Raw genomic sequence first — 12,836 nt, forward strand, 5'->3', positions numbered from 1 at the left:
GGGGCCGGGATGCTTTCCAGGTGGTTCCTTTATAGAAACAAAGGCGCCCTGGGATCGGCACCTTTCCCAAGGCCTGGTCTCAAGACCCCAGGACGGTCTTCTCTGGCTTCGTGAGCCTAGGCTAGGTGAAAGGGAACCTCCATTTGAGGGTCTTGGGGTTTGCTGTCGGCTCCAGCTCCCACGAGGGCCAAGAGCCTGGGTTTGGCCACCGGGGTCAGAGCTAATGATGGGAGTGCACAGCCAGGCCTCTCACCCCCACCCCCCAGACTCACGGCCCCCTTGCCTTCCTTGAAGATGGACAAGCATGATGGTTAGACTCGGCTTCTGGTCGAGCCTGGGAAGGGCCTGGCTCCACTCCGACCTCTCCTTATGCTAGGGGCGGGAGGAAGGAGGACATAGACCCACTGCCAAGTACTGAGCTAGAAAGCCTCAGCAAAGTCAGCTACCCAGGGAAGAACTGGATTCCTGTCACTGCCCCCGCCCCCCCATTACCTGAGAGTGAGTGTTCAGGCCCCAGGAGAAACTATACATACAGGACAGAAACCGGCTCTCCGGGTGGCACCTGCTGGAATGAGGGGCATACAGCTTCCATGGCTCCTGGGGGCACACTGTGTGCCCATGTGGCCCAGGTCTGGTCTTGCAGACCCAGTGGGCGTGCCATGCCAGGGCCAACAGTATGGGGAGAGCTCTCCATCTTGCTTGGGTGGCACCTTGGAGCAAAATGGAGCTAGGGAGACTTCTTGACTCTCAGGACCCTCCTCCCAGTGGATATTCTGGTCAATCCTTGAGTAGCCAAAGGACCTGTCCTTTTGGAACCCATGTCCCCCCAGAATGGGGGGGGGGACAGATGCACAGAGGCCACCTGGCTTCAGTCTGTTGTGGGGTGTCTGGGGTCATCCCCTCCCCAGCATGCTTGCTTTGCTATTAATGCTGTATAACTTTCAGCTGAGGTGGTCTAGACCCCTACCCTTACCCTGTTAGCAGCAGATGTCCCTGGGGTAAGAGGAGAAACTCCTGCCTTGGTCCTAGCCTGTCACATGCTCAGGTGTGCCCTGAGCCAGGTTCCCCAGCTTCTCTGTGCCTGCCCTTCATCTCTATGATGGGGGCTGTGGCCACTCCACGACCAGGTAGCTTATGAGGGTCCACAGCCAGCTCACACACCCCTCGCAGGGGCACAGGACACAGTGATGGCTCCCTGCCAGCTGGTCTTAGCGACAGCAGCAGTTTGGCCCATGGCCTCTGCCCAGGCCCATCCCCCAGGCTGGCAGGACCGAGAGGCACCACTAAGGAAAAGGGGGCATTCTCTTTCTGATGAAAATGGCCCCTTGAGCTTGTTTCGGTTGTCTTTTCAACTTGAACCAGTTATCCTGGAAGGCTCTAGGTGGTGGAGTGAAGTAGGCAGGGAATTTTCCAGGCTGGGATTTTCCTAAAGCCCACGGACAGGCTCAACCTGTCTGACATCTCCTCTGGGGTCTGAGGACCTGCCCAGCAGGATGAAGGACAGCCAAACCGGTTTGGGTTGGGAATCATCCCTACAACTCAGGCTCTAAGGTCCCCTGGAGTTCAGTTCCCAGGGTGAGTTCACATGCCTTGAGCCTCCTAGCTCCTGCCAACCTAGACAACCCAAGGGGAGAGGGGTGGGAGCATGTGTAGAGCCTTCTGGGAGGAAGGACACAGCCCAGAGGCCCTCTCTGGCCATGCAAGGACCCGAGATGGCAGGATGCTGAGCACAAGGATGCAGGTAGGGCCGGGCAAGGCAGGCCAGGAGCCTCCGTGCTCATCCGGGGCCAGCCACACCGCCAGCCTGGTCCATCCTCCCCACGTGTGGGGCCTGAGAGTGTGCGCAGATACAAAGGGCAGGCAGACAAGGAGAGGGGGAGAGGGCCACTGGCGGCCAGAGGGCCAGCAGATGATTCCTCCTTGTCTTGACTTTCCTACCCCCACAGTGATGGCAGGTGACAGAGCAGGGAGCAGAGTGTGGGATTGATCTAGAAAAACCAGCAGTTGAAACTGAGGACAGCGTGCCCCTGCCGGTGGTGGTAGTACAATGATACAGCTGTTTTTGCAGAAGAGTAAGATTTTCTCACAAGGAAAGTACCTCTTGTTTTATGGTCCAGGGGTCAGCTGTCAGGGTCAACCAAAGTCCAGCCCACAACCCCCCAGGAACGATGTTTTCTGTAACCAGAGGGAAGTCCTACCCCCTCCCCAACCCCCATTACCCCCGGGTCCTGCTCTCAGACCTCAGCACTCCCACTCCCTGCTCTGGACCCCTGGATTTATTAAATGGGGTACCTGGGCAAGGTGAGATCTCTGGAGCCCTTTCCTTCTATAACCCGGGGAGGGAAGCGTCCAGGCCAGACATGAGGACACGTAGCTCATCCCACAATCCCACAGCACCTGCAGGATTAAGAAGGGTGGAGGCTGCCCTCAGCCCTGAGAGATGTGACCCCCCTTATGAGACCAGGGCTGATTCGTGGAGCCACAGACCTCAGAGAGCACAGCACCTGCCCCCCTCTCACATATGGCCCTGAGACAGGAGGAAGTTGCCAGAGGTCACACAGGAAGTTGGTGCAGACCGTGGGACAAGAAGCTGGGATGGCGCCAACTCACGGATGAGAGGTGGGCAGGAGGCACAGAGCTGCCTCCTGGGGACGTGCCTGTTCTCAGATCTGTGACACCACAGACGCAGGGAGATGAAAGAGAAGCCATCCTGGACCAGCCCCCGGGTCACTACTGTGTTTGAATCACCTGCTCTTGGGCCTCCGTTTCTGCTTCCTAAAATACGGACCGCCTCATCCTTGGCCGCCCCCGCTGGGGGTTTGTGAGGCTCAGTGAGGCAGGGGGCGCCGGGCAGGCGAGCAAAGGGCTGTCTCTGCACGTTCATGATCCCATCAGACCCTCCCTGTCCATGCTGGGGCGACGTCACCCCATTTCTGAGGCATGCACATAGACCCCAGGCCAGCCCACTGGGTCAGTGGCCACATTAGGGCTGACGCTGGGTCTCCTGAGCCCAAGCAGCCACTGACCCCGGCTCTGCCTGTCTGTGGTCATGTGCATCCTGTGCTGTTTTCTGGGAGGAGATGACCTTGGAGAACTGGCAGGGAGGGGCCCTTTTTCCATCTCCAGGGGACCCGACAGAAGTGGGCCCACAGAGGAGGACAGCAGAAGAACAATTCCACGGACAGCTTGGTGGTCATGGGTCAGAGCAGGAATCCTGCCCTTGGCTGCTGTCACTCATCCCACTCCTGCTAGATACGCAGAGGCATGTGGACTGAGGAGGGGCCGAGGGTCTGCCCGGGCCTCCCAGCTAACCACCCCTCATGTGGGGCCAGAGGAGAGGCCCTTTGTCAGCTGCTCTGTCAGCCCGGTTAGAGAGGGGGGCTGCAAAGTCAGGCAGCTCTCGGGGAAGGCGCTCTCGGGGAAGGAAACTGCCCAAACTGGCCACCTGCACCGCGTGGCCCGAGAGCAGGGCTGGAAGTGAGCAGCTTCTGGGCTCAGATATGTGGGGGGGCCTATCGTCTTGCCCGCTTCAGAGAGTCTGGCAGGGAAAACGGGCATAGCTGGGAACTAGGGGGACAGCGCTGCCTGCCCAGGGAGCACCCAGCATGAAAGAGGTGCTACAAGCTCGGGCCTGTGGTATATAAGCATTTTTGTGACACTCTTACAGATGAGTGAAAGAAATTGTGTTTTATTTGAGCAACAGCATGTAGATGGGGACACAGGGCAGCCTCTCTATCCTTAAAGGAGCCATGTGCTCAGTAACAACACAAACGGTTCATTTGCCTATAGTCCTTTGTATATGCCAGGCACTGTACTAGCATTTGATGTACATTAGCTGGTTTAATCCTCCCGACAGCTTAGGGGGTAGGTAATATTTACTATCCCCATTTTACTAAAGGGAAGACCAAAGCACAGAGAGGCTAAGTAACTCACCCCAGGTCACACAGCTGCCAAGTGGCTGAGCTGGGATTTGAACCCGAGCTGACTGGCTCCAGCGTGTGTTCTCCACCACTCTGCCTTCTGGAGGCAGGAGGTAGTCAGCGTTTTACAGCAGACTTGCCATTTCTTACGTGTGGTTTAGAGCTTGGGCCCTTCCTTCATCCTGGGACTCCTCACACCAGGCCTGTGAACAGAGGTTCCTCTTCTTGTCTTCCCACTTTATAGATGACAGGGAGAGACCAGTCCCCGCCTGACCTCCTCCCCTCCTGGCCCCTCACTACTCCTTTTCCCTGCTCGGCTCTGGAGAGTGGGATCCTGGTCTCCGGACACAGGCAGGCAGAAGTCCCCGTGGTCTCTTACTCCCAAGCTTCCCTGGGCAGTGGTCCCAAGGCCCCATGGGTGGGGGAAGAAAGGAAGGTCAGAAGCTGGGAAGGCGTGGCCTGGAGGCTGGAGGGGGAAAGATCATGGCCAGGGAGCCCTGGGCGAGGTGCTCTGGGATCCCCTGTGAGATGGCCACTGTCCACATGAACACCAGTGTCAACCCAAGAGCAGAGAGAACCCAGGGCGGCAGCCAGCCTCCCAAGGTATAGGAACTGAGGTTGTTTCTGTAATCTGCTTACCTTTCCTACTCCATTTTGGCGTGGCCCGCCAGTGGGTGTGCGTGTCACAAAACAGGTGTCAATTGACTCAGTTACAGGTGTTATTTGATGACAGCGCCAATCTCTAGACCCGTCCGGATAGGATTCCTTTCGGGGCTGATGTTCCTGAGGCCAGGTCCCAGCCCCTGGGGAATGGGGAGCTGCTGACAGGTTTAAAAGCCACAGGGCACCGGTCACAGGTTGACCCCGATTGTCTGGCTCTCGGATGCAGCAAGTGCAGTCTGTCCGTCCCTCCCGCCTTTTAGGTTATCAGTTGCGATTCTCTTCAGTGCATTGGTTGTGTTGGTGCATGGCCTGTGCCAAGGGCCGTGCTGGGTGTCAGGGTTGCAGAAGCGAACCCCTCGGCTCCCATCATGGCCCGTGGGTTGCTGTGACAACACAAAAGCGCACCTTCCCCCGGATAGCCCGGCTCTCTGACTCATTTCCGCATCCATTGAACATCTCCCATCCCTACCAAGCAGCGTACAGCCTCCGGGGACACAGACTGGAGAGAGGTGATCAGAATACATTTGTGGAAAAATTCCTCTGGCCGCCTTGCATAGTGTGGGTTGGCAGGAGGCAGGTTTGGAGACGGAGATAAATGATGGGCCGGGCTTGTCGTAATTCAGGGGCGAAGGGACAAGGCCTGCAGAAGGTGATTGCAAGAGGCAAGAAGCAAAGGGGGCACACTGCAGAGATGATCAGGCTGCACTGGTCTCTGTGGGGGGCAGAGGCGGGGATGTCTCCCTGAGGTGGCTTAAGGTGCTCCCGGGGAATTTGGGTGGATCGGGGAACAGGACCTCAGATGCGGGGTGGGGAGCTGGGAGGAGCCCAGCGTGGAGGCCCATACTTGCTCCCAACTCACCAGGCAGGGCCCTCCAGCTGCCCAGGCCAGACTTTCCCGCTCCTGCTGCCACTTCAGAGGGTCCTGATGGCACGGTCCTGATGGCTGTGAGCTGATGGCACGGAAACATTTGAGAATGGGTCCTTAATGTTCCTCATTGAGCAGTGAACTCCACTGGCATGCTCCCAAGGGATCTTTGTGCCTCGTCCTGCAAGAATCTTCCTCACCCCCTTCCCCAGGGGGTGGCCACAGCCTCCTGGGCACCTCTGAGTCCTGCCCCAAGCCTGGGTCTCAGAAGCCCCTCCTTTCTCCCTTCTTCCCTTTCCTCCTCCCTCCCCCCTTCTGTCTCTCTCTCTCTGTTCCTCTCTCTCAAACATACACACACACACACACACACACACACACACACACACACACACGCACACTCATATACACCCAGAGTTCCTCTGTTCTCCAGCAGCCTTTTTAGTCGCTAAGATGCTCTTTGATACTTAATATGCCTTTGTTTCATTTTGCATGTAGCTTCCCCAGGCTGCAGTGCATTTGATAATTGTCTGGCTTGGCCCTTACATCCAGGTCTCTATACCTTCCGCCTGACGCCCCCCTCCCCACCCATGGCTGCTCCCATCCCTTCCCAGTCTGCACACCTTCCCCAGAATGAGCAGCCCAGGCCTCTCACTGTCTGAACGTCCCCTGCTCGCCTCCATAAAGAACAAATGCCTTGTTTCCTGTGGCCACTTGGCTGCCTCTGGTGCCTGGCTGCTTTTCAAGCTGGAGTGCAGCCTGGCAAGGGGCAGGCAGCCCTTCTCCTGTGCCCGGGTGAGCTCGATCACCCCTTTGATGCTCTAACTCCCCGACCCCAGCCTCTGCCTCTCCTCCACCCGCACCGGCTCATTGTCTGCTGGCTGCTGGGCTTGTCTGGAGAATGCAGCTTCACCCACACCCCCCTCCCCACACCTGGAACCCAGGCAATTCCCAAATCCTGCCACGCAGCCTCTTCCCACCCCCCCCCCCCCGCCATCTCTCTGGTGAGACCAGCCCGTCCCACTAGTCCATCTGGCCAGCCCCTCCTGCGTGTCCCCTCTGCCAGCAGCCTCAGGTACAGAGACATGCAGGTCCTGTCACTGCCCCCAAGGAGGACACATCTGAGACAAGCCAGGACTAACATGCCCTGGGCGCCACTCCCGACCTGCCCTCACTTTTGTATCTGGTTTCCTTTTGCTTCTCCCTCAAGCACCCTGTGGTGGCTGCCGGGTTCCGGAATAGCCAGGAAGATCTTGGGGAGCAAACGTCGGCCATTTTCCCACCCTACCCTCCTAGATGTGCATCCTGTGTCCTCCTGATGCTCAGACCTGGAGTTCATTTCCATTTCTCTTTCAGAAGAGCCATAGCATCTTCTGGCACAGGGGTCCCTAGACACATCTACTGCATCCCAGTAATAGAAGGTGCCCCCCATTGTCATGCACACCAATATTTATGTCCCACTAGGAAGGAAGTCCTACCACTAATCACAGCACAATATGACATCGACTGTAAGACACATGCTGTGGCAGATGGCCCTAGTTTAGGTCCATGGCAGGTCTGGAGTGGGAATCCGGTGTCCCTGTGGCTCCCTGGGTAAGTTGCAGAGAGACGAGTGCAGGCAGTGGGACCGAGAACTCAGCTGTCACGTCATCCCCTGGCTGGAGTCCCCTCTCCTGTCCACTGACCCTCAGGGCTGCTGCTTCCCCTGTGGTGTGGCCATCAGGAACTTCGCTAGTGAAGACTAGGGCCTAAGATAGGGCCAGGTGAGGTGTCCGAGTCTGGGTGTTGGGTTGCTCTGGACCCCAAGGAACCCCTCAGATGGCTGCTGTTGGGCTAGGGGTCCCGTGGTGGATCCCAGGGAAGCCCAAATTCCTCCCTTTCAGGGCTAAAGGCACCTTTCCAGTGGCTGAAGCAAAGGCAGAGCCGCCTCTAAGGGAGGACTTGATTTTTGCATCCTGTGTCTCCGGCGGAGCAGGGCACACGATATTGTCCTCACTTTGCCCCTTGGCACCCACCTCAGCGGCTCAGGAGGGAGGCAGGAGGAAGGGGCCACTCCACAGAGCCTGCAGCCAGCTGGGCATCATCTGCTCCAGGGCCTGGGACTTACAGATGCCCTGCAGCCACCCCAGCCCCTGTGCACTTCTGGAACCGCATTCCTCTTCGGTTCATTTGACTCTGTTGTATGGCCCCAAGTGGCCGGAGACACCGAGGCCCCCATCCTGTTGGTCACTCATCTACCAGTGGGTCAGTGATGCCCATTGTCATCGTCGCAAACACGCGGATAGTACCTACTAGGGCCTGATGGTAACTCAGCTCATCCTTACAACTACCCTATGAGGTGGGGAGTAGAATACCACCACCCCATTTTAGAGATGGGAAAACTGAGGCACAGGAAGATTAGGCAACTTGCTCGAGGTGTCACGTAGGTGGTAGAGACTGAGCTGGGATCAGGTTTCATGGACTGGTTCCAAAGTCAGTGCCTCACCAGCTCCCCCAGGGCTATGTGGTGGGTGTGGGATGCAGGGGGCTGCTCTTCTGGGACTACTGTGGGTTACAGGGTTCCTTTGTTCCCTTGCCCACCCTCCCTCCCTTTCTGGCTTCTGCTCGGACAGCCTTGTAGTTGGGTGGCAACACTAATCATAATTCACATCCATTCTCTGAGGCAGGCAGCCCCCGTTAAACCCATTTCACAGATCAGGAAACCGGGTCTCCAAGCCACGAAGCAGCCTGTGTGAAATCTCACGGTGGCAGGACATGAGCCAAGTACTGTCACCTGTGGGACTACAGGGCCAGGACACCTAGCCCCCACTTCCCGTGGCCTGCCTACCATTGTCCCTGCCCTCTCTTGGGGCAGCGGGGGCACTGGTGCCCATTGGGGCTGCCTTGACACCTCCTGGAGGGGGCTGGGATGGCCTCCTCCCATTCGCAAGGCAGTTTCCTGCCAGTGGGAACAGGGAGCATCTGCAGACCCTCACCTGCTCTCCAGAGACCACACACGGTGCCTTCTGGGCCTCCATGCTTATTACACCAGACACTGTTTTCCGCACTTTGTAGGGGTTAGCGTCATTTACATGTCACAACAGCCCTCCAAGGAGTGAGCATTGCCGTTAATGCCTACTTAACAGGTAAAGAAACTGAGGCCCAGAGAGCTCGTATGATTTGCCCAAGGTCATGTAGCTCTAAGGGGTGGAACCCAGACTGTCCGGGTGAGTGGTCCTCCCAGGACCGGCCAGAGGGCTGGCCGCGGTGGCTGTCTACACAGTACGAGGGGCCCCTGAGATGTGGAAGGCTGGTATCCCTTCCCGAAACTCTTCCCATTGCGGGCACCCTCATGCACTCTGCACCACACCTTCCGGTCCCTCCCACCCCATCCGGGGACTCTTCGTGCCTGGCATCCCTCCCGAGTCCCAGAGCCTGTGCTCAGTGGTCCCTTTTCCTTTCCCACCGCAGAGAGTGCCCAGAGCAGAGACACAGGGCCAGAGAGACGTGCAGGCGGGGCTGGCCCATCAGAGCACACACACTCAGCTCGGCCCAGATGCACGCACACAGGCAGTGCACATCCAGACACACCCCGCCCTGCTGGGCTGTCTCTCTGTCCCTGTGTGATCCCCTACCTGCCTCTGTCCGTCAGTCCTCCAGGGTTTCTGACGGTGCCCAGACTCCCTCTTTGGCTGCACATTCCCACACGTCGTCATGAACCGGCATTTGCCCCAGAACAGCTTGCGTTGGCTTGCACCATGAGAGAGCACGCACTGTGCCCGTGCAGCCGCCACCATGTGTCTGCCAGTGTGGCCTCTGTGCTCACCGGCTGCTCAGGCCGAGGGGGTGAAGGGTGCTGCCTCCCTCGCTCCCTGCCCTTTGCCTCCTGATTGTAGGAACGTGGCTGTCCTGGCATCTGTGTGATACCGTGACTGCCTAATGCACATGTCACATCTGCTCACAGCGTTCCAGACTCTTCACAGCCAGGCTCTGCTATGCCACCGGCTCCCTTTTATTCCCGTAACGGAAAACCACTCCACAAGACAAGGGCTGTCCTTGAACAAGCCGGGGGGTGGCCCGTGACATTGCAGGAGAGCTCCTGCGTGGCGTGGTGCCCCCCGGGAAGGGTGAGGGCTGGGAGGCGCGGCCACGGGCAGCGGGCAGCACCATCTGTGGCCATCCTTTGTGCTGGCAGCCGAGCAGTCCCTCCGTCACTGCGATCCGGCAGGCCTCGTGCTTGGCGTGCAAATGAGTTTCCAGATGCCCAGTGCCCGCCCCCTCCCCCCCACCACACACACACACAAGAAGCAGTAACTAGGGGCTTAGGAGAAGAATGGAGCAATCTGGAAATTCATTTCTGTTTGTTCCAACCTCTCTGAATAGGCTGCCTCCCCCTCCAGCTGCGGCAGATGTGTGCTGAATGCCCGCTTTAGGGGCGCTTTGCCCTGGTTCTGGGCAGACACACGCCAGGGTAGGGGCCTCCCTGTGCAGGTGGTGGCAAAATGAGCCTCACAAAGAGGGCCAGGACATATCTCTTAAGACCTAGCTGCCCCCCCCCCCCCAGCAGCCCCTCCTGGAGGCAGAAACAGGTGCTCTCCTGGCCGAGGGCACAGGCTGCTTTTCAGCCCACACTTTCCTCCTTGACCGGATGTCTTCGAGCCCTGCACCAGCAGAGCAGACAAACCCAGCAAGCCGGGAGGGCCCGTCACCACCCCGCCCCGTTCCCTGCAAGAACCGCTGCCCTTCTCTTGTCCTTGAGCCCCCAGCAGGTCCCTGGTGACCAGTGGACCTTGCTCCCGGGCAGCCTCAGCAGGACGGCATGGGCAGGGTTCTCCGGCTGGTCCTAGTGGCTGGCCCCTGGCCCCTGCCCGCCTGGGGAGGAGCGGGAAAGAACCCCTAGGCCCCCACTACTGATCAAGCTTACGTGGGCCATGAGAAGGGGCAGAGTGTGACATGACTTCAGGGGTCCCTGGCCCTGCCTTTTGGGTTTTCGGGCTAATGGGGCTCTCTCCCCAGGGTCTGAGCAGTTTGAAGTGACAGCCCTGTGCAACCCCTCCAGGCAGGGCTTTGTGCCTCAAGGTTTTTGTGGTTTTTTTTCCCCCAGTGCCAGCTGAATGTGGCAACGGGCATGATTTGCGCATGGCCTGAACTGGCGGGGCTGGAGACCACAGCCACTTGGTGTCTGCCTCCTGAAGGGTTTCGTCCGCTCCCCCACATTTTGGTTCAGGCTTGGGCTTCCCCACCGGGGTGTGGGGCAGGGGACACGCCGTCTGTGCCTCTGCCCGTCTAGGCGTGGTTACTGTGAGCGAGGGACTTCACCCGCCTGAGCTCAGTCTGCTCATCTGTGGAATGGGGACAACAGCTGGCACTCTGGATCGTGCAGGGCAGATTGGAACAGAAGGGCGCGGAAGCATCTTGTACAGCATCTAGATGGGAGAGCCAAGTGGCTGAGCTGAGCCGTCCTGGTTCCGAAGGCTGACAACTTCCGTAGCCATCAGACAGACCAGTCCGGCTGAAGTACTCATGGCAGGAGGGGGCCAGGGTGTGGTCACCTTTTTTTGCTCCCACGCAATCGTCTCAGCAGTTTTCCCGTCTACCCCTCACCACAGCCCGGGGAGGAAGGCAGGGCAGGAGTCGCTATCCCTCTTCCTCTGCAAGCAAACGGAGGCCCAGAGAGGGTCTCCGAGCTCCGTGGGTTCACACGGCAAGGGGGTGACAGCCCGGCCTTCCGGACTCCCTCATGCTCTTTGGAAGGCCTGGCCAGAGAGACTGAGCCTAAGCTGCTTTTGGCCCCTGGTGGTTACCTCAGGCCGGTGGAAGATGATTGCTTTTCTCTCGGTGTTTAATGTCTCTAAGCCTGGGCGTGGAGGGTCCTCCTGTGCTTCTGCCCTTGCTGCCCCCTCACACGCTCTAGCTTAGCCCCCACCCGTGGGCCGCCCTCTGCCCTGGAAATCCTTCGTTCTCCAAAGCGTGGGTGCCCAGCACACAGGGGCCAGCCGCTGGGCTGACTGGAAGGATGGGCACTTCTGCGGGGAGTTCTTCCGGGGAGGACCCTGCAGGCACTCCTGGGATCCTCACTAGGCTCCAGGAAGGCTCTGGATGCCTTGTGAAGTTTGCCCCGCCTGGGAGAAGCCACGTCGGGCTGCTTGTCCAGAGGCTTCGCTGAGAAGTCTGGGGGTGGGCCGGCAGGCCCTTCCTAAGCTCGCCCCACACAGGGTCTGTGCCTGGCTCCCTCCCTTGCTTCGGGGGTGTGACCCCTGACATCCCCTCCGTCATGTCCGGTCTCTCCTCTTTGCCGCCTCTGGGCTTGTCCTTCTCAAAGAGCTAGCCGTTGAAATGCGCCCCCCTCTGCTGCCCTCCTCCAATATCAGGAGCCTTTTAGCCCTTCCTTCGGGGTGTTAGTCCCGCTGTACAGGTGAGGAGGCTTAGTGGCTCTCCCAGTGTCACGCGAAGGTGGGAGCACCCAGTGTGGGCCCGCGACGGGGGCGTGGGCGTGGCAGGAGGAGGTGGCCGCGGGGCCCGCTGACCATCCTGTCCTTCCTCGTAGCCCTGCTGTCCTCCTGGTGCGAGGAGCTCGGCCGCCTGCTGCTTCTCCGACATCAGAAGAGCCGCCAGAGCGACGCCCCCGGGAAACTCCCCATGCAGCCTCCCCTCAACTCCATGAGCTCCATGAAACCCACTCTGTCGCACAGGTGAGTGGGCACGTGCCTCCAGGGGTGGGCTCTGGGCAGCCGGCCCTCAGGCCCCGACGTGCCCTTGGAAGAGCCCCTCAGGTGGCAGGACTGGGGTGGGGGCCTCTGAGCAGCCGTGAGGATATTCCCTGTTTTCTCAAATGCCGCTGTTCTTGAAATCCGTGTGGGTGAGCGCCGTTTCTCCAGCGTGACAACGGAGGCCGCAAGCGCTGGTCTTACCCAGCCTGACTGCTTTGTCCCTTCAGTGGAGGGCCGTCTCTTCTTGAGGTTCTAGACTCTGGGCTGAAAGGTAGCCACCCTGAGCCCAGGGTCTTCCCCCTTTTCCTGAGCGAGGTGTTGGGCAAACCCGGAGACACCCGGGGCCCAGAAGGGGCTCGAGAACGTCACAGAGCTGATGGTCCCACCGGCAGATGGAGGGGGCCAGAGCCAGCCCAGGCCGACTACGCAGGAACCGAGTGAGGCTGGGCTGTTAGCACAGGGGTGGGGCCACCAGAAGCGCAGGGACACAGGTGGGAACGGCGTGGTGGAGGCCATCAGGCACTGAGGAACTGGCCCGTCCGCCCTGCACCAGCCTCAGAAGGAGCGTGGGCTCAGGCCCAGCAAGTTCTGTGGCTAAGTATTCCGCAGGTCCCTTGCTGAGCTGGGCACGCACTCGCCCAGTGCTCTACCGGCTGAGCAACAGACCCGCCATGCTGTCTGCTGTTCCTCTGCGGGTCCCGC

At 59.3% G+C, this 12,836-nt stretch overlaps 1 protein-coding gene across 5 annotated transcripts in view; it reads left to right on the forward strand.

The window, feature by feature from the left end:
- ZMIZ1 (zinc finger MIZ-type containing 1) overlaps positions 1 to 12,836 on the forward strand; it is a 233,259-nt gene that overhangs the window by 185,481 nt on the left and 34,942 nt on the right. For all 5 annotated transcript variants that reach the window (XM_045040201.1, XM_045040204.1, XM_011287295.4 and 2 more), the window contains one exon: positions 11,972 to 12,116. In XM_045040201.1, coding sequence (XP_044896136.1) covers positions 11,972 to 12,116 — 145 coding nt within the window. The remainder of the gene's footprint in view (positions 1 to 11,971; positions 12,117 to 12,836) is intronic.

The sequence above is a fragment of the Felis catus genome, chromosome D2 (genome assembly GCF_018350175.1).
Source record: "Felis catus isolate Fca126 chromosome D2, F.catus_Fca126_mat1.0, whole genome shotgun sequence".
NCBI lineage: Eukaryota > Metazoa > Chordata > Mammalia > Carnivora > Felidae > Felis > Felis catus.